This window comes from Papio anubis, chromosome 12, assembly GCF_008728515.1.
Source record: "Papio anubis isolate 15944 chromosome 12, Panubis1.0, whole genome shotgun sequence".
Lineage (NCBI taxonomy): Eukaryota > Metazoa > Chordata > Mammalia > Primates > Cercopithecidae > Papio > Papio anubis.
In genome coordinates, this window is record NC_044987.1 from 57,244,842 (window position 1) to 57,266,019 (window position 21,178).

General features: G+C 37.9%; 1 protein-coding gene across 5 annotated transcripts in view; it reads right to left on the reverse strand.

Moving 5' to 3' along the window:
* Positions 1-7,975: 7,975 nt before the first annotated feature.
* Positions 7,976-21,178, reverse strand: part of ACER3 (alkaline ceramidase 3) — a 162,623-nt gene continuing 149,420 nt past the window's right edge. For all 5 annotated transcript variants that reach the window (XM_017948779.2, XM_031653093.1, XM_017948783.2 and 2 more), the window contains 4 exons: positions 13,886-13,987; positions 12,283-12,387; positions 9,585-9,630; positions 7,976-9,080 (listed from right to left, as the gene is read on the reverse strand). In XM_017948779.2, the coding sequence (XP_017804268.1) occupies positions 9,027-9,080; positions 9,585-9,630; positions 12,283-12,387; positions 13,886-13,987 (307 nt within the window). In that variant the 3' untranslated portion in view covers positions 7,976-9,026. The remainder of the gene's footprint in view (positions 9,081-9,584; positions 9,631-12,282; positions 12,388-13,885; positions 13,988-21,178) is intronic.

The window sequence follows — 21,178 nt, forward strand, 5'->3', positions numbered from 1 at the left end:
AGCTGGGATTACAGGTGCACGCCACCATGCCTGGTTAATTTTTGTATTTTTTTAAGTAGAGACGGGGTTTTGCCATGTTGGTCAGGCTGGTCTCAAACTCCTGACCTCATGATCCACCCACCTTGGCCTCCCAAAGTGCTGGGATTACAGGTTTGAGCCACCGTGCCAGGATCCATCATTCTTAAATTTACATCTTCAGCCCAGATCTCTCAGCTGAGCTCCAGATCCACATTTATTATCTTTAAGCTCTCTGCCAGGATGTCTCACACAGTCTACAAACTCTTCATATCCCAAGTGTACTCTATAATACCCTAAACCTTCTTCCCATGTACCTCTGCTATATTGGAGTTCCTATCTCCACTGCCACTATCCACCGTTCTTCCTCTATCTGGTATCCCTGCATCCATACTGGTTACCTTTAATCCATCCTCCATCTTTTCCAGGGCTTTCCAAATTCAAATTCTTTTTTTTCTTTCAAAGATGATGTCTCTGTTGTCCAGGCTGGAGTGCAGTTGATTTTAGCTCATTGCAGCCTGGAACTCCTGGGTTCAAGCGATCCTCCCACCTCAGCCTCCTGAGTAGCTGGAACTACAGGTGAGTGCCACCACACCTGTCTACTTAAACTTTTTTTGTAGAGATGGGGTCTCGTTGTGTTGCCCAGGCGGGTCTTGAACTCCTGGTCTCAAGCAGTCCTCCCACCTTGGTCTTCCAAAGTGTTGGGATTACAGGCATGAGCCACTGCACCAGGACAACCAAATTCATATTTGTAAGATGGCTTTTAAAGCCCTGTGATGTCATTCCAGCCCATCTCTCCAGAAACTCACCTCTGGTTCCCTCTGCTATAAACGGCCTTTCCCCCACCTTCCTTAATACCTCTCATCCTTCAGTTCTTGGTGTAGATATTCGTCTTCAGGGATGTCTTCCCTACTTCAGCTCCCTCGTATTCCCTCCTAGAACTCTCTATACCCTTCTTATGACACTCATCCAAAATGTAATTGGCACAATTACTTGTGAGACACTAAGTGCCATGAGGGCAGGTATGTGTCTTATTTTTCACTGTATTCCTAGTGCCTAATAACAGACCTTCCAGTTTATTGAATGGATGGCACATAGTAGGGCTCAGTAAATGGATCCCCCCATTTTCTGCTTTCTCATTTCCTTTGAGAATCAAGCCTTACTTTGGGATTAGGCCACGCTATCAAGTGAGACAGGTCTTGCTTTCTGTCTCACCTAAGAAGACCCACTTGAGGTAGACTGCATTCCAGTCTAGAGCAAAAGAAAGGAAAAAAGCTGAAAAGGCCACCCCAGAACTGCGCTAGAGAGAAGCTCAGAGTAAGTTCATAGAATTTGCTAAATCAAATGACAGATGCCTTTGTTAGGCAGGTGTGTACTGTTCAGGGTGAAATAAAGCCATCCAAATTCCTTTTCAGCCATTCCCTTCACAAAGCACATCCCAAATGGCTTTGCACACTCATGTCTGTGTTTTGTCAGGTAAAGGTTCCTGGTTCACCTCTTGCCAGCATCCATCTGTTCATCCAGTCAAGGCTGCCCCACCCTGACACACAAAGGAGGGACTAGCTGAAGAATCAACCATATGGTCAGCAATGACTAAAACTACCCATTCCAGCAGGCTTGACTAAGAAAGCTAATATTTGAAAAGCTGTGGTTTGAGGAACTAGGTGAGTTATAGGAAATTCTAATTTGTTTTACATCTTGTAGATGGTACTTCAGTTAAAGTTATAAACCACAGACACACATGGCTTATGCAGGACCATTTTTTCTGTTCCTGATCTGTCCCTCTTCATTGTGTGAAGCTGGACGGTTCATGTGTTTACTTCACAGCTCCTAAAGATGAAGATGCTGTGTATTTAAATATATAAATGTTTAATTAAAAAATGATTAGCTTTTAACCTTGTAACATACTCAGGCTTGGAGTAGAAAGGTACTGCAGTACAGTATTAGAAGCCCAGTGACAAAGAATTCCCAGGATAATGATTGGATGTTATTTCCATGAAGAGGCTTGCTGCTGGCCTGTACTGCCAGCTTAAGCAAACTGGGAAAAGATGTGTCCTCTGAGATGCAACCCTATCTTTGACAGGCTGAGCACAGGCTAGATTTCAGCCCCTCATTCACCCTCCTTCCTCTCTCAACTGGGTGCCTTTGTGTAGTACATGAACTCTCCAATTACACATGGTAGCCCTGCCTTTATATGAATGTATAGATTTAAAAAATATAAATCAGGGATGAAACACTACCAGTAGTCTTATTCAAAACAATATCATTTAATTTAATATTTTCACCTATGAGAGGTAATGAATGCAGAAATATAGTCTCCATTTTAGTAGACTGGAAAAAATACATTATCCTACTATTTTCTAGAAAAATGATTGTGGCATTAGAAAATCAAATGGAAAAAGTGAATAAGCAGACTGAGATTACCTGAAAATAAGTTAGTTGCTAATAAGATTCAGTATAATGTATGTTTATTAAATAATCGCTACTAGAACAAACATCTGCGACAACTATGAAGTTAGGAAATGCTGTATTAGCTTGAACAGTTTATCTGTTGGTCACATTGATAAGTGACTCAAATATTAAAAGAATGGAAATACATGACGGTGAACAATGCCACATGAGTGCATTGAGCAAAAATAGATAATGGCCTCTATATCTTAGAACAGACTCACTTATTCATTGGCATGAATAATTTAGCTCTAAAAAGAAAAATCCAAAAGAAGCCAAGACTAACTGTGGAAAGGACTTTGAACTTTTCCTTTTAGACAGTTAAAAAAAAAAAAAGAAAGAAAAAAGTGTACATGACTACCACAGCTTGACAACTACCATGTGGCACATTTTATATGACATGAGAAAAAATGGTTAAAAGATCTCAACTTTTTGGAAGTCAACTCAAAAGCTGAGGGCAACTAGCATTTTTGGATTTTATAGTATAGAATGGAATTCCCTTTATATTGAAAAGTAAATCATGGACCTTGCACATAGTAATTTTTCTCAAAGGTTTAGGCACTTTGCAACAGGCTATTGCCAATCTAGAAAAACTGATGTGAAAAAATAATTCGGTTGTGTAAATATTAAATACAAATCATGTGATTACATTCAACAAAGACATGAGATGTCTTAAATGGATAACATATTTTCATTCTGACAAATGCACACTAGAATAACCTTGCAGAGAAGTGCAGTTGGGCAGTACCACTGTACTGTACCACTGTACCACTTGCTGACGGTCTAGAGCAGGGGAGGCAAACTCCCCAGTCAGAGAGTAAACATTTTAGGCTTTGCAGGTTACATACAGTTTCTGTTGCATATTCTTCTTCTTTCTCTGTTTAAACATTTTTAAAACATAAAAACCAGTTGGGTGTGGTGGCTCACGCCTGTAATCCCAGGACTTTGGGAGGCCCAGGTGGGTGGATCACTTGAAGTCAGGAGTTCAAGACCAACCTGGCCAACCCAGCGCTACTAAAAATATAAAAATCAGCCAGGCATGGTGGCATGTGTCTGTAGTCCCAGCTACTTGGGAGGCTGAGGCAGGAGAATCGCTTGAACCTTGGGAGGCGGAGGTTGCAGTGAGGTGAGATCCTGACATTGCACTCCAGCCTGGGTGACAGAGAGTGACTCTGTCTCAAAAAAAAAAAAAAAAAAAATATATATATATATATAGATAGATAGATAGATAAATAATATATAAAAATATATATAAAATAAAATGAAAAAACCATTCTTACCTTGCAGGCCATACACCTGCAGCCTGGATTTGGCTCATGGGTTGTAGTTTACCAACCCCTAATCTAGACCCCTTTGATATTATGACACATTTTTATCATTTTCTTTTAGGCACAGATGATCTCTGAATGAATGCTTATAGGGAACCATATGTATATGCTTAAAGATTTCTCTAATAAATATGGCTGCTGCAACTTTAGTTAATTCTGCAAACTCAATTTAAAAGTGATGACCTACAGATCTGGCATTGCCAGATGTTTCAGAAGCTTTATGACAATTTTGTGAATATTTAAGATACCAATGACTAAATTCAGTTCAAGTATCAACACTACATTGTTAAAGCAATGAAGCGGTCTTGTAAGGGTTGAAAAGGAGCTGAATGCAGAGCACAGTGACCTGTGGCTGGTGCTATACTGACTGATGGCTGCTGAGCTAGAGTGGGGGAATTTTAGGTCACTTGCAGCCTGTAACTGAATTTCTTGATTTGGATTTTAGGGTTTTCTATTTTAAAAAAAAATTCTTGTGACCAGTCTTCTACACTAGCCGCCTTTGAAATCAGGTAGTAATTAGCTGAATTTAATGATAAAATGAAGACCTTGAGAAATAATATTTGTTATTTAAAGTACATGAAAATGGGTGGTCAGTACTGCTTAGCTTTCCTCCAAAATGGCTGAATGTGTATCACAGCAACAGAAATGCTGTAGCTAACAAACGACTTAAGTTCTTGAGTGATCTGTCTTCTCCTTAGCTGCTCTGCTGGCCTATCAGAGAAGACTGTGCCTTGGTGAAACCTGTTGTCCCTTACAGTTTCCACTTTTCTTTCAGCAATGTCAAGGTTTCATACTCAAGGCAAAAGTTTACAATCCAAAGTCAGAGATTTACCTTCAGTTTGAATTTCAAGTGTAGAAGTGTTCATATCTGGGTATATGAAGCTGACTGAGCTGATAATTTTGGAGAAATGGTGAAGTTCAGTGGAATGCTCCCAAGGACTTCAACACCACCAGTGGCTTCTCCATGTAGCAATTACATAGTTAGATATTTTAACAAGTATTTCCTTATTTTTTATTATTATTATTTTTTGAGACAGGGTCTCACTCTGTTGCCCAGGCTGGCTGGAGTGCAACAGTTAAAGGACAGTATTGAAAATTTCCAGTCAGCTGGGTCAAGATGACATGATTCCTTTTTTTTTTTTTTTTTTTTTCCATTTTGCAGCTCCTTCCATAAAGGGGTCATAACTACGTTAAATCAAATTTTAGTCTTTTTTTTTTTTTTTTTTGAGATGGAGTCTTGCTCTGTTGCCTAGGCTAGAGTTCAGTGGTGTGATCTCGGCTCACTGCAAGCTCCACTTCCCGGGTTCACGCCATTCTCCTGCCTCAGCCTTCCAAGTAGCTGGGACTACAGGCGCCTGCCATCAGGCCCTGCTAATTTTTGCAGTTTTAGTAGAGACAGGTTTTCACCATGTTAGCCAGGATGGTCTTGATCTCCTGACCTCGTGATCCCCCCACCTCGGCCTCCCAAAGTGCTGGGATTACAGGCATGAGCCACTACGCCTGGCCCATTATTTTTAAATAGTTAGAACCTAGTGAATAAGCTATAATTGTAGACACTGAAAAACAAGACAAAGTGATCAGACTAATTATAGCACTGATAGGATGCAAAATGGAAGACAGGTAGATCTGCAAACAGCCACACAGGTGGAAATTCCAATTATATATAGGTTCTCTTTGAAATGTCAGTTTTACATAAATACTTATCCAGCAGCACATCATAAACCACAGGGCCAAAGCAATTTCTTATCACGTAAACATGGAGTTCGTAGCCAAAACTCAAATTTAGCAACAAATAATTGTTTTCATAGGACTCATAAGATAACTTTAAATTGTTAGATGCTTTTAGGGCATTGGCTAATTCAGAACTGGCTGGTATTATAACAGAACTTAATTTTTGCAGGCATTTAAAGATTTTCATGCATTATGTACCTGAAGTTTTTGTTTCTTAATTTTCTTTAAACCACACGTCTTATCCTTATTATAAGAAAAACCTTCTTAGAGTAAGGGAAGCCCAAATTAACTGTCCTGAAATTTTGCATTATATTTAAACCGTATGATTTACTTCTGTCAAACTAAATACTACTATTTGGGTTCTCATTTGTAGATTATTTAAAAACAATTTTTTTTTTCCTGTTAATTATCAATGCATTTCCTATCACAAGGATTAAAAAGATCACTTCAGGTGGTGGGGATGTTTCATGAAACACCACGGTGGGGAGTAGATAGTGGGCAGGCAGAGTGACCAATCCGCTTACCCTCCTTTCACCTAGCTATTCTTTAAAAAAACAAACATCAAAGTCAAATTGCTTTCAGTTTTTCAGAGTGAAAATGGAGGCACAAGAAGGATATTCAGATGTGAAAGCAAATTGCTTCTTTTACATCCTCATAAAGTATTTTCTTTTCTCTTTTCTTTTTTTTTTGAGACGGAGTCTCGCTCTGTCACCCAGACTGGAGTGCAGTGGTGTGATCTCAGCTTACTGTACCCTCCGCCTCCTGGGTTCAAGGAATTCTCCTGCCTCAGCCTCCCGAGTAGCTGGGACCACAGGCATGTGCCACTACGCCCGGCTAATTTTTGTATTTTTAGTAGAGACGGGGTTTCACTGTGTTGGCCAGGGTGGTCTCGAACTCCTGACCTCAAGTGATCTGCCAGCCTTGGCCTCCCACAGTGCTGGGATTACAGGCATGAGCCACCATGCCCAGCCTCACAAAGTATTTTCTAAAATATAATTTGCTGTAGGGTTCACAGATAAGCACTGTTCACATTAGGTGATATGCAAACAAATCATTATTGGCTCAGCAGGAAACAGACTTTTTGTACACTCTAGTTAACATGAAGTTTTCCAATAAAACAAATGACAGTGGGAGGGGGTAGTGAGGAATCCAACCCTGTAATGTATACCTAGAATCCGAATAGGAAAAAATAAAGCTATTGAAATAAAGATAATTTAGTAATATCCTATAAGTCACCAGTGATTTCCATAAAATGCTGCACAGACACAAAGTCTTGAGTGTGTTACTTAGTTGTTGAAAAGAGAGCCTTGTGTGAGGCACAGCTGATTTGGAACATTAAAGAGCCTGACTTCCCTTTCTGCTTTCCATTCTCCCAATAGAAACAAGGGTCTTCAACGAATTGGCCAGTCTTACAGGTCACCTCGGGGTGTAGATGACTCTCCACTATGGTGCTGGGCAATTTTATTGAACAGGTGGCCACTGGTGGTGATGGCTAAACCACTCATTAAACAAATTGCTCTAAATGGCCTCAGTATCAAGGTGTGCTCTCTGTACCCTTAATCTGACTTTAATTCTGCAGAACCTCAGTCTTACCATGTTTAACAGCATTGCCATGTAGGACATGCCTTTATCCTACACTGTATATGTATTCTTTACGTAGAAGTATATCTAACTGAAAAGTATAAAAATATAATGGTGGAAAACAAATGAATTTAAAAATGTATGATGGCTGATAGCCCAGGTAACTGCAGGTGAAATGTAGCCAGAAGTCAGAATCTCGGGGCAAAATCAAGTACAGTCTTATGGGCTGTGCCTTCAAATGGTTTAGTTTTATACCCCCTTAAGGCAGAACAAAAGTTCTCTTCATGTTTTGGCAAGTGTTTTTCTTCCTGGAGATCATAAAAGCAGGTGGAAGAATCAGTCTAATGGTCTAATGGTTTGTTGGGCATGCTAAGGGAAGGATGTCAACTTGACATCTTTGGATACTTGGTTAAAAACTAAGGCTAGTAGGTGAAGAAAAACAACAGAATAGTTTTTAGTTTTAAATTTGTACAAAGGCTACTTACTGAATACTGGAAAAAATGACAAAAAGTGTTTTACCATCTTTGCATAAGAAGAAAAGATTTTCCTTTTGAAACTAGCTTAGGATTTAATCTTGAGTCATGTCATCATGTGGTAAAAACAATCTGGATTTTACAATAATTTATAAAAAGCAAAAAAAGTCATAAAAATGCTAAATGATGCAGAGCTACAGATATGATGATACATGAGCAGAGGGGTCAAATCAGATTTTTACTGCAGGCAGGTGTTATGTTTGTGAAAAGTGATGCAATTTGTTATATATTCAAATGCAAATTAGAACTAGCTGCCTTACGATGAGATTTCACTGTCATTTCTTATCACCCTAATTTTTGTGGGTTCTGTAGGTTTCAAGTAACAGAAACTTACATCTATTTCCTTCAGAAAATTAAGGAGCAGATATTTTAATATGCTTTATGTAAATAGGATTCTGATCATTTTAGCTTTAGTTAACGCAACACACTTCCCTGGGCACAACCATGACCTCTCTTTGAGAACTGGAAAATACTGCATAATTTAAAAAATCGGAGTGTAATGACATTCCCTGACAACTTCAACTAAGTTATGTGAGGAGGATGAACTATGGGTAGTCTAGACCACCAGTCCTATTTGTCTAGCCATAGAAACGGTGACAACTTAAAGATCTGCAAAGATCAGAGCAGAGCTGGCTGAAGGCACAACATTCTATACATGTCCTCATGGAGCTTCAGAAAGGTTATAAGATGACCCACTCATTCTGGTTGGCTGTGGCCATAGGCAGACACCATAAATCCTGGGATGTGGTTAAGTATTGAACCGGGGGCAGGTCTGAGCTTGCTTATGATCCTCTGACTAGCCCTGGAACAGACGGTGAAGAACTACACAGAATCCCACAGCTAGCTCACTCTCTCTTCTCTCTCTCTCTTTTTTTCTTACCTTTGAGAACCATCCATGAGATTAATACAATATTAATCAAATATGACAAAGCTGAGTGCTGGCTCACAGCTAACTATCTGGATATGGCATTTTGTTGGCCCTTAGCTGACTGTTTGCATTATTTAATCAAATATTAAGAAAAGTATAATTCACATGCAACCCTTGGCAAAAAGAAAAAAAAGATTAATTTCTTATAACCAGCACAAACTGTTAACCTGTTAAAGAAAAGCCCAATTGTTTCTGCATTTGAAGCATACACACACATCATCTCTGTTTCTTTATAAACTGGAGCATGAAAGGAGGAGGGGACAAATGAGATAATGCCATGAGCTAAACACCCAGCAGGCCTCACTTCTTATTCTGTTTGTGGAGTGGGTGGCAGCATTAGTCAGAAAGTCACTCCTCTGCTATGATGGTCATGACATATTTGAACTTGTAGATCTTTAAGGATTTCCTTATTTATTCTGCCAGGTCTGTGGTAGGTGCTTGTTTTCTTGGTGGAATGATTCATCAATGCTTCCTGAGAGGCTCAAACAGGATCACTGGCCAGATTCCAAAGATAAACTGTTTGGGGACAAATTAGGACAAAATGAGAAAAGACAAAATTGTTCCATGTTATTCCTTAAAAAACTATGAGAAAGAATCCATGGGGCTGTGACTATACATAGGTTTGCTAGTGATTGTCCTGGTATTAGTAGCCTAAGCACAGTTTCACAGTTTATTCCTTCTAGTCTTGGACCAGATATCAGAAAGTATTTTTATTGAGTTTATTTAAATTTATTAAGCTTTGACTGTCAAACATGGAGCTGGGCATATAAATTATCTCTGATCTTTAAAACAACTCTGCAATGTAGTTATTAGCAGCTCAATTTTATTGTTGAAGAAACTAAGGCTTAAAGAGATTTGTCCAAGAACATGCAGTAGTAAATGAAAGATTCAATGCCTTTGGTTCCAAAGCCTGTGTTTGTTCCACTACCTTTGCAAACTCCCCTTTCTTCTTCCACCTCCATCCTATACTCCCAGTACCAAACCCCCAACACACACACAGGACCTAAGAAGTGGACTTACCTTCACTTTTGGCCTATATCTCAGGTAAAGTGTTCTTGTATACAAACTGAAAGAAAAGTGGGAGGGGGAAGGCTTTTCAGATTCATTTTAAATTCATACAAACTGGTGTACTGACAAACTTAACCATAGTGCTTCTGCATGTACAAAGCAAGAAAAAAAAAAGACATGAGTATATGCTTCATTTGTTCAGCAACCGGTTTTTTTTGAGCACCTACTCAAAATACTCAGTAAACCATGCTGTAAATGGATGTGCTGTAATCTAGGCTTTGATGTTCCATTTTATACAGCACAAGCAGAGTACATTTAGCATAATTCTTAAGGGCCATAGGACTTTCAAAATAGAAAATGAGCACTGACTTCAACTTAAGGTCATCAGCTACATTAGCTCCAAACAAGAGAGTCACAACATATGTCCTTTGAAGCTTTGAAGCCAGGCATTGATTTCTCCTCTCTAGTTATGAAAATCCTAGATAGTATCTTCTTCCAATAGAAGGCTGTTTCATCTACATTAAAAGTCTGTTGTTTAGTGTAACCACTTTCATCAATAATCTTAGCTAGATCTTCTGGATAACTTGCTGCAGCTTCACCTTGCACTTTTATGTTACGGAGATGGCTTCTTTCCTTAAGCCTCATGAACCAATCTCTGCTAGCTTCAAACTTTTCTTCTGCAGCTTCCTTACTTCTCTCAGCCTTCACAGAATTGAAGTGAGTTGGGGCCTTGATCTGGAGTAGGCCTTGGCTTAAGGCAGTGTTGTGGTTGGTCTGATCTTATCCAGACTACTAGAAATTTCTACACATCAGAAATAAGGCTGTGTCACTTTCTCATTATTCATGTGTTCTCTGGAGTAGCACTTTTAATTTCCTTCAAAAACTTTTCCTTTGCCTTCACAACTTGGGTAACTCTTTGGCACAAGATGCCTACCTTTTGGCCTATCTCAGCTTTCAACATACGTTCCTCACTAAGCTTAATCATTTCTAGCTTTTGATTTAAAGTGAGAGATGTGTAACTCTTCCTTTCACCTGAACACTTAGAGGCCACTGTAGGGTTATTAATTGGCCTATTTTAAACTTTGTTTTCTCTTAGGGAATAGGGAGACTGGAGAAGGAAAGAGACTGGGGAGTGGTCAATTGGTGGAGCAGTCGAAACATACAACATTTATTAAGTTCACTGTCTTATATGTGCATGGTTTGTGGTGCCTCAAAACAATTACAATAGTAATATCAAAGATCACTAATCACAGGCCAGGCACAGTGGCTCACACTTGTAATCCCAGCATTTTGGGAGGCTAAGGTGGGATTATCACTTGAGGTCAGGAGTTTGAGACCAGCCTGACCAACATGGTGAAAGCCTATCTCTACTAAAAGCGCAAAAATTAGCCAGGCGTGGTAGCGCATGCCTGTAATCCCAGCTACTTGGGAGGCTGAGGCAGGAGAATCACTTGAACCCAGGAGACAGAGGTTGCAGTGAGCCAACATCGTGGCACTGCACTCTAGCTTGGGGGAGACTCTGTCTCCAAAAAAAAAAAAAAAAAAAAAAGATCACTGATCACAGATCACCATAACAGATATAATAATAATAATAAAATTTGAAATATTGTCAGTATTACAGAAATAAGACAGAAACATGAAGTGAGCACATGCTGCTGGAAAAATGTCACCTATAAACTTGCTTAATGCAGGGCTGCCACAAACTTTCAACTTGTAAAAAATACAATACCTGAAAAGTACAACAACAAAAAAGTTATGCATGTTTTGTTTATTTTGAAATCAAGAAGTGTGATGTTTCATGTCTGCTCTTTTTCAAGATTGATCTGGCTACCTATGGCCTTTTGTGGTTCCATATGAATGTTAGAATTATTTTTTCTATTTCTGTAAAAAATGTCTTTGGAATTCTAAATGAGATTGCATTGGATCTGTAGATGGCTTTGGGTAGTATGAACATTTTAACAACTTTGTCTTTTAATCCATGAACACAGGATGTCTTTTCATTTGTTTGTGTCTTGCTTGCTTACTTTTATGAATGTTTTGACCTAGTTAGAGGTCTGTTCTGTTTCTTCACAACTCAGTCTTGGTAGGTTCTACGTTTCTAGGATATTGTCCATTTCTTCTAAGTCATCCAATTTGTTGGCATATAATTGTGTGATTCTTCTTATCTCTGTGGCAGCACTGTAATGTCTCTTTTATTTCTGATTTTATTTATTTGAGTCTTCTGTCTCTTTTTTTTTTGTTAGTCTAGCTAAGATTGGTCAATTCTGGTGATCTTTCAGTACCCCAACTCTTAGTTTCATAGATTTTTTTAAATTTTTCTATTTTGTTTATTTCTGCTCCATGTTATTTCTTTCCTTCTGCCAAATTTGGGCTTAATTTGTTCTTCTTTTCCTAGTTCTTTGAGGTGTAAAGTTTCATTGAGATCTCTCTTCCTTTTAAATGTGGCATTAATTTCTATAAACTTCTCTTAGTACTGCTTTCGCTGCATCCCGTAAGTTTTGGTATGTTGTATTTTTGTTTTCATTTGTCTCAAGGTATTTTCTAATTTTTTGATTTCTTCTTTGACCCAATGTTTGTCCAAGAGTATACTATTTAATTTTCGTGTTTGTGAATTTTCTAGTGTTTAAAAAGTATTTACATCATCCTATTTAAACAATAAAGAAAAAAAACCAAACTCTAGTACAAGGCTAAAAAAGTCTCTATTTCCTACCTGAAAAGGATGTGAAGATAGGAACCAAGGCCAGTTAAAATATGCCACCATGCATGAAATTGTGTGGTAATACCTATGATAGGTGGTACCTTCTTTCGAAAGTTCCTGTGTGGAGAGAGGGAGAAAATCACCATGTTAAATTTTTAAAATATTTAGCAACTAACGCTGATAGTCTTAGAGCATTTTGAAATGTCATTCTCAAAACAGCAGTTATTTAATTGCCTTAAGCTTCCTGTAGTCTGCCACATTGTTATCCAAAGTACATTCTGAGGAACAGTATTCAACAATGATAATTTATGGTCAATTCGTGTCATCTAAACCCTTAGACACTTTTCTCTCTTATATCTTTTTGAAGCAAATCCCAGATACTATATCATTTTATTTCTAAATATTTTAGTATGTATTTCTCAAATATGAAAACCTCCCTAAAACACAACCACATTTTCACACCTAAAAATAATAATACTCCCTTAATATCATAAAAGTTTCAGTTACTGATCATCGAAGTTCCAAATTTCTCATACTTTATTTTTTTAAATAGTTGGTTTGTTTGAATCAGAATCCAAAAAAGGCCAACACATTGTATCTGGTTGATATATCTAAGTCTCTTAATCTATATGTTCCTCCTCTCTCTTTTTTCCTGCCTTTGCAATTTTTTTTTTTTTTTTTTGAGATGGAGTCTTGCTCTGTCGCCCAAGCTGGAGTCTCCTGCCTCAGCCTCCCAAGTAGCTGGGATCACAGGCACACGTCACCAAGCCCAGCTAATTTTTATATTTTTAGTAGAGACAGGGTTTCACCATGTTGGCCAGGCTGGTCTTGAACTCCTGACCTCAAGTGATCCACCCCCTCAGCCTCCCAAAGTACTGAGATTACAGGCATGAGCCACCGCGCCTGGCTGTGCCTCTGCAATTTATCTGTTGAAGAGACCAGGTCATTCATTCTGTAGATTTCTCACAGTCTGAATTTTGTTGATTGCCTTCCTGTAGTACTGTTTAGTACCTTCCTCTGTTCTGTTTATGCAAAATTGTTAGTTCACAGGATTTGGAGTTGGAATGACCCACCTGTTTAACCTATTCAGCATGCTCATTTCATGGAAAAGAGGCCAGAAAGAGAGTGTCTTAATGAGAGACTAGAATCCAGAGACACCTAAGTCTAAGATTCAAACTCCTGGCAATATATGATTGCTGAAAAGTTGGTAAAAAAACACTTGCTTTTTTAGAAAATAACATTAAGCATATGAAAGTGTATATTTATATACATATTTTTCATATGCTTATTACAAATCAGTCTTCTTTATGCACTGAAGCAGATCAGGCAGGTTTCAAAGGAATAGTCAACATTTGATTAACTATATAGTTCTGTGATGCCCACACACACAAAACCTAAACCCTACAGAGGTTATGAAAAAGTCTCAGGTCCAAAATTTTAGGTAATTTAAACAGGCATTCCAATAATCTAACTTTATTATACTGTACATATCTTTTAAATGTCAACAATAGTAAAAATTCATTTCAGGGCACTATTATTTCTATATGTTTATAAAATTGTCTACTTAATAAAATCTTTCCAAAAATATTTCTGAAGAAATGAAAATATATCTTACCTCAGTGAATCACAAAATATGTTATCTATATTCCAAAATAAAAATCCCAATAAAAATATACCCAATGATGTATAACCCAGTCCTCTAAGCCATGGATAAACCCTGTGGGGGGAAAAAAGAAAAGCAAAATAAAATTTTCTCAAGTCATGTCATGATCAGAAATTGAAGCCATCACTTTCTTCCTTTTTTATAAGGGCTGGGATCTCACTATGTTGCCCAGGCTGGAGTGCAGTGGCTATTCACAGGTGTGATCATTGTACATTCCAGCCTCAAATTCCTGCGCTCAAGGGGATCCTCCCATCTCAGTCTCCCAAACAGCTGGGAATATAGACATGTGCTACCTTGCCTGGCAAGAAGACATCACATTCATTAGAAGGAAAAGTTTTTGTTGATAGTAAAAGCAGACCTATCAAATTTTCTAATAATTTGCCTACTATATGTAGCCATTAAAAGGTGCCGAGAAATAAGCCACGAAGACTTTAATAAATGTATTGGGAAGGTAATCTGAAAGTACCTGATAACTTTTTTGGTCCCATGGAAGAGGCAGGGGGATAGTGGATTAGCTATCAATGTAGGTTGAGTCATATACTCCATGTAAGGCCATGTAGTTACACACACATACACACACACACATATTCACTCATTAAATCACTTAATAATATATATGGAGTGCTGTGTACCAGACATTGTTCTAAGCATTTGGGAAGGTAATGATCAATAGGTAAAGTTTTTGTTCTCAAAGAATTTACAGTATAGCTGGGGGAGGTAAACAATTAAATACATAATTATAATTGCTTTGAAGAAAAATAAGGCCTGATAAGGAGAGAGTGATATGGGGGTATTGTGGACGGGTATGCATGCACACACATACCATACACAAAATGTTCAAATAATCCCTGTGAGGTGGGTATTAGTTTTACTTCACTGATGAGGAAATTGAAGCTTGGTGAGGTACTGAAAATAGTATCAGCTTACCTATGTTTTATAGCTTCAGTGAGGTATAACTGACTTACATTAAAACTATTAAATATATTTAAAGTGTCTCTCTGATCAGTACATCTGTATATACCCATGAAACCACCACCACAATCAAGATATCCACCACCTCCAAAAGTTCAATTTGCATTTTTTTTTTTTTTTTTTTTTGAGACGGAGTCTTGCTCTGTTGCCAGGGCTGGAGTGCAGTGGCCGGATCTCAGCTCACTGCAAGCTCCGCCTCCCGGGTTTATGCCATTCTCCCGCCTCAGCCTCCCAAGTAGCTGGGACTACGGGCGCCCGCCACTTCGCCTGGCTAGTTTTTTGTATTTTTTTAGTAGAGACGGGGTTTCACCGTGTTAGCCAGGATGGTCTCGATTTCCTGACCTCGTGATCCGCCCGTCTCGGCCTCCCAATGCGATTTTTAGAATGCTATATAAATGGAATCATACCATATATACCCCTGATTGTATAGCTTCTTTCATCTGACATAATTCTTTGAGATTCATCTATGTTATTATGTTTTCAATACTTCATTTCCTTTTACTGCCGAGTAGGTACTCCATTGTATGGTCACAGCACCATTTGTTTCTCTGTCCAAATGCGGGTTTCCAGTTTTTGACTATTACAAATAAAGCAGCTATGAACATTCACAAATAACACTTTATATAGACATATGTTTTCATTTTTCTTGGGTAAATAGTTAGGAGAAGAATGGCTGGATTGTATGGCAGGTGAATATTTAATTTTTCAAGATAACTGCTACACTGTTTTCCTAAGTGGCTGTACCATTTTACATTCCCACCAGGCATGTATAAGTGTTCCAGATGTTCCACATCTTCATGAGCACTTGGTTTGAAGTCAGTCTTTTTCACTTTAGCTGTTTTAGTAGGTGTGTAGTGGTATCTCATTGTGGTTTTAATTTGCATTTCCCTAATGACTAATGTTTTTGAACATCTTTCATGTAGTTATTTACTATCCATACATCTTCTTTGATACATTGTTGTTTGCCTTCTTATTATTCAGTTGTAAGAATTCTTTCTTTATTTTACATGTAGGTCCTTTGTTGGATGTATATTTTGCAAGTAGTTTCTCCAAGTCTGTGGCTTGCCTTTTATTTTCTGAATACTATATTCTGAAGAACAAAAGTTTGAAATTTTGATGAAGTTCAGTTTGTCAATTTTTTGTCTATAGTTTGTGTTTTTTATTAATAAATCTTTGCCGAACCAAAAATACCTCCTATATTTTCTTTTAGAAGTTCTATAATCTTAGTTTTTACATTTAGAGATATAATTTACATTTGGAAATAGAATTCACTTGTATTAAATTTTTATATTGGTGTGAGGTTGAAGTTCATTTTCTTTGTCCTAAGTATAATCATTTGTCCCAGCAAAATTTGTTGAACAGATTATCTTTTTTTTGTTTGTTTGTTTGTTTGTTTTTTTTGAGACGGAGTCTCGCTCTGTCGCCCAGACTGGAGTGCAGTGGCCGGATCTCAGCTCACTGCAAGCTCCGCCTCCCGGGTTTACGCTATTCTCCTGCCTCAGCCTCCCGAGTAGCTGGGACTACAGGCGCCAGCCACCTCGCCCGGCTAGTTTTTTGTATTTTTTAGTAGAGACGGGGTTTCACCGTGTTAGCGAGGATGGTCTCGATCTCCTGACCTCGTGATCCGCCCGTCTCGGCCTCCCAAAGTGCTAGGATTACAGGCTTGAGCCACCGCGCCCGGCCTGAACAGATTATCTTTTCTCCACTGAATTACCTTGACATATTTTTGAAAATCAGGTCAGTATGGGTGTGTGGGTCTATTTTTGGATGTTCTATTGATTTATATTTCATTATTACCACCAATACAACATTGTCTTAGTAGCAGCACAGAGTAAGTCAAGTCATGCAAGTCCTCTAACTTTGTTCCTTTTCAAAAACTGTTTTGGCTATTCACAATCTTTTGCATACCCATGTTAATGTCAGAATCAGTTTCTGCATTTTTACCAAAAAGCCTGCAGAACGTACAAATCAGGATTGGAGAACTGGCATCTTAACAATATTAATTTTTCTGATCCATTAAATGGTATATCTGACTATTTGTCTAGCTCTTCAATTTCTCTCAACAACAACAACAAAAAAACTGTACTGTGTAGTTTTCAATGTACAGCTCTTGCATATTTTGTTAAATTTAATCCTTAAACATTTAATGTATTTTGATGTTATTGTAAATTATACTTTACAAAATTTTGTTAATAGTTCACTGCTAGAACAGAGAAATATGATTTTGAATCACTGACTAGAATCTTGTGCCTCTGCTAAATTTCACTTATTGCTTCTAACAGCTTTTTTTTTTTTTTTTTTGAGATGGAGTCTTGCTCTGTCACCAGGCTGGAGTGCAGTGGCTCAATCTTGGCTCACTACAACCTCCACCTCCCAGGTTCAGGCGATTCTCCTGCCTCAGCCTCCCAAGTATCTGGGACTACAGGCGTGTGTCACCACGCCCAGCTAATTTTTGCAGTTTTAGTAGAGACGGGGTTTCACCATGTTGGCCAGGATGGTCTCGATCTCTTGACCTCGTGATCCGCCCACCTCAGCCTCCTAAAGTGCTGGGATTACAGGCGTGAGCCACTGCGCCTGGCCCTCTAACAGCTTTTTTTGTACATGTCCTGTGATATTTTCTATACATGATCATGTCATTTGCAAGTAAAATGTTGGGTAGGATTTCCACCAGTATAATGTTGAATAGAAGTAATTATAATATATATCCTAGTTTTATTCTTGATTTTTAAAGGGATTAAAAAAATACATGTCATGACTAGGTGTTTTATATGCTATAGAATTATAGGTTAAGAAAGTTCCCTTCTATTACTAGTTTGTAAAGGGTTTTGTTTTGTTTTTGAACATAAATAGGTGTTGAATTTTACAGAATGCTTTAGTCTAAATCTTGGTATGTAATTTTCCTTTTAATTTTTAATTTTAATTTTCTAAAGACTGGTCTGCCTTTGTCCTTTATTTTTTAAATATGGTGAATGGCAATAATACATTTTTCAATTTTGTTTTACTTAACTGTGTATTGGCATATAAGTGAATGTAAAAGGTAATTAGTTTAAAAACGATCAGGAAAGCACAAACCTGGCAATGTATGGAAAAGGCATTATTACCACTGTTTGATGAAGGTTCTCAAGAGAAGATGAGCTTAAAAGAGTCACAGTCTGGCTTCAATTTTTCAGAGTTTATCATAGCCCCCATTTGGGGAGGGCAAGAATGAGTCCTAAGAAACATATGTAACAAACCTGCATGTTATGCACATGTACCCTACAACTTAAAGTATAATAATAATAAATAAATTTAAAAAAAAAAAAAAAAAAAAGAAACATAAGCCTCAACACAGTGAAGACTTCTGGCAGTGTGGGCCAGGTACTGAAGTATGACAGGAATATGATCAGTGGGGGTAGGGTGCTCTCTGTTTTCTGCTTCTAAACTTACTTACCATGGCCAGTCTTCAGCTCTCAGGGGCAATTCAAAGCAAAACTCTTCTGTGGGGTAAAATGAATGTCTTTGGTTATCCAGGTAGCAGGGCGGGAAGGGGAGAGCAAGAACATCAGTACATGGTCCATGAAAGGCTAAGGGGACTTACTACCCATATAGTATCAGGTGCAAGAGTGTAGAATACAGAAGGCACTCAATATATGTCTCTCTCTATCTTTCTCTATCACACTGCTTTATTCTGGACTGCCTGCCTGTCTAGCATACAGCTGTCATCTGAGAAATCCCTTTCCATCACCTGCACCTTAGGAACTGCCTTCACCTCCCTCTTTCCTTGGATCTCCTGTCTTGTATCCCATGCACTCCTCCTTTTTGTAGTACTCTCATTTTGGTGAAGCACATCTTTCAGTAGGTTCTTGAGCAGTATTTAATGGGATGTAAGTTTTTTTGAGATCTTGGAATGTATGAAAATATATTTTTCTCTGTATTTTACTGATAGTTTGGCTGCCTGTAGAATTCTAGCTTAGAAATAATTTTCCTTTAGAAATTTGAAGGCATTGGTCTCCTAGTTCCAATGTTGCTTTGGCAAGCCCAAAGCCATTTTGATTCCTGATCCTTTGTATATATTCCTGCCTCTCAACTTACATACTTTCTGGAATCCTTCCTTGTTCTGGAACTCTGAAACTGCCATAGGTCTATTTCTATCCATTGTGCTGGGTATCCAGTGAGCTCTTTCAGTCTAATAACTCATGCCTATCAATTATATAATGTTTTCTTGAATTATTTTGGTAATTGCTTCTCTTCCATTTTCTCTGTTCTCTGCCTCTGTCTCCTTTTTGATGTTGGTTCTTCTATTCTGGCTCAACATTATTCAGTAATATTTCTATTGAATCTATTCTATCTGCCATTTCTTTCTCTTTTTTTTGTCCTATACTCAGAGTGTCTTCTTTAACTGTATCTTTTAAACACTTCAGCTTTTCATTATATATATATATATATATATATATATTTTTTTTTTTTTTTTTAATTAGACAGAAAGTCTTGCTTTGTTGCCCAGGCTAGAGTGCAGTAGTGCGATCATAGCTCACTGTAACATCAAACTCCAGGGCTCAAGTAATCCTCCCACCTCAGCCTCTCGAGTAATTAGGACCTCAAGAGCGTGCCACCATGCCAAACTAGTTATTATTATTATTATTTCTGGTAGAGACAGGGTCTCACAATGTTGCCTGCTGGTCTCAAACTCCTGGCCTCAAATGATCCTCCCACCTTGGCCTCCCAAAGTGTTGGGATTACACTTGGCTCATATTTTTAATTTTTAAGATTTTTAAAATTCTCTGAATGTTCATTTAAAAAAATACCATCCTATTTTTGATTCATAGGCATGGTATATTGCTAGGAATATTAATGAATTAATATTTATTGTTTTTGAAGCTTTATTACTTCTGCATAAGTTGGTTCCTCCTTCCCTTATTATTTGTTTTGGCCTCCATCTTTCATATTGGATTCATTCATCATGTGTGACACTGTCATCTCATTTTTAATAATCTAAAAAGGGAGACTAAAAAGGTGATCATAAAAGCCCTAAGCATGTGGTTGAGGTCTTTGGACTAGTAACCGTCACTGTAGGGCTATTTTGCTGGGACAGTTGTTGAGGGAACCCCCAATATCAGTATTTTTAGGTCTTTTAGGTCGACCATATTCCCTAAAAGAAGACTCTCATTTTTTTTGCCTAGAGTTCTTTGCAGTTAGCATTCAGAAAGTATAACCTCACCCAGTTTCCCTGATTTCAGTATGCTATTCATATGCTCAATTGTGCCTGGCAAAATTTAGTGTAGACACATTGTTTACCCTTTCCAGAGAATAAATCTTCAGACTTCTGTAATTACTCATTGCTATGAAATGGATGAGGGGATCTGCTTTTAACCAATTCTCATTTTAGATCTCTCTTCTATCTCCTTTTCCAAACCTCCTGTTACTGCTAATGCCCAATACTTGAGAAAATTCTGTGATGTAAACTGAAGGTTCCTGGCTCAGAATTTGTCTTTCTTGGGCCTGTTAAGGCAGTTAGTAGTAGTCTATCTATGTTCCAGCTTCTAACATTTCATTGAGTCTCCTCCTTGCGGGCTTATTTCTTTCAAGTAAATTCCTTTGTTGTAGTTTTAGTGGAGTTTCAGAAGGGAGCATAATTAGATACCTAGTGATCTTCAGTATTGTGTTTCTGTTTTATCTTTCATTAATTTCTGCCCTTTATTTCCATTCTTCATTTATCTTCAGGTATACGCTATTGATCTGTTTTCTAATTCTTAAAAAACATTTTTTTTAAAGGGGTGATGCTAATCTCTGTATTGTTCCAATTTTAGTATATGTGCTGCCAAAGCGAGCTTTGTTTTCTAATTCTTGAAATTGAAGGCTTAGCTCATTATTTTTCAGCCTATTTCTAAGGTAGACATCTAATGTTATACATTTCCCTCAAAAAACCATTTTACCTATATCCTACTTAGATTTGTAGAATTTTCATTATGATTCCATTCTAAGTATTTTAAAACTTCCATTATGATTTCTTTTTTTACTCATGAGTATTTAGACATGTGGTTTTAGGTTTCCAAAACCACATTTTGACTAATTGTTTGTTTTGCTTAAATTAATTACACTGTAGTCAGAGAACACCTGTGCATGATACCAGTTTTCTTTTTTTTTTTTTTTTGAGACTGAGTCTTGTTCTGCCACCCAGGTTGGAGTGCAGTGGTGCGATCTCAGCTCACTATAACCTCTGCCTCCCAGGTTCAAGTGATTCTCCTGCCTCAGCCTCCTGAGTAGCTGGGATTACAGGCACCCACCACCATGCCT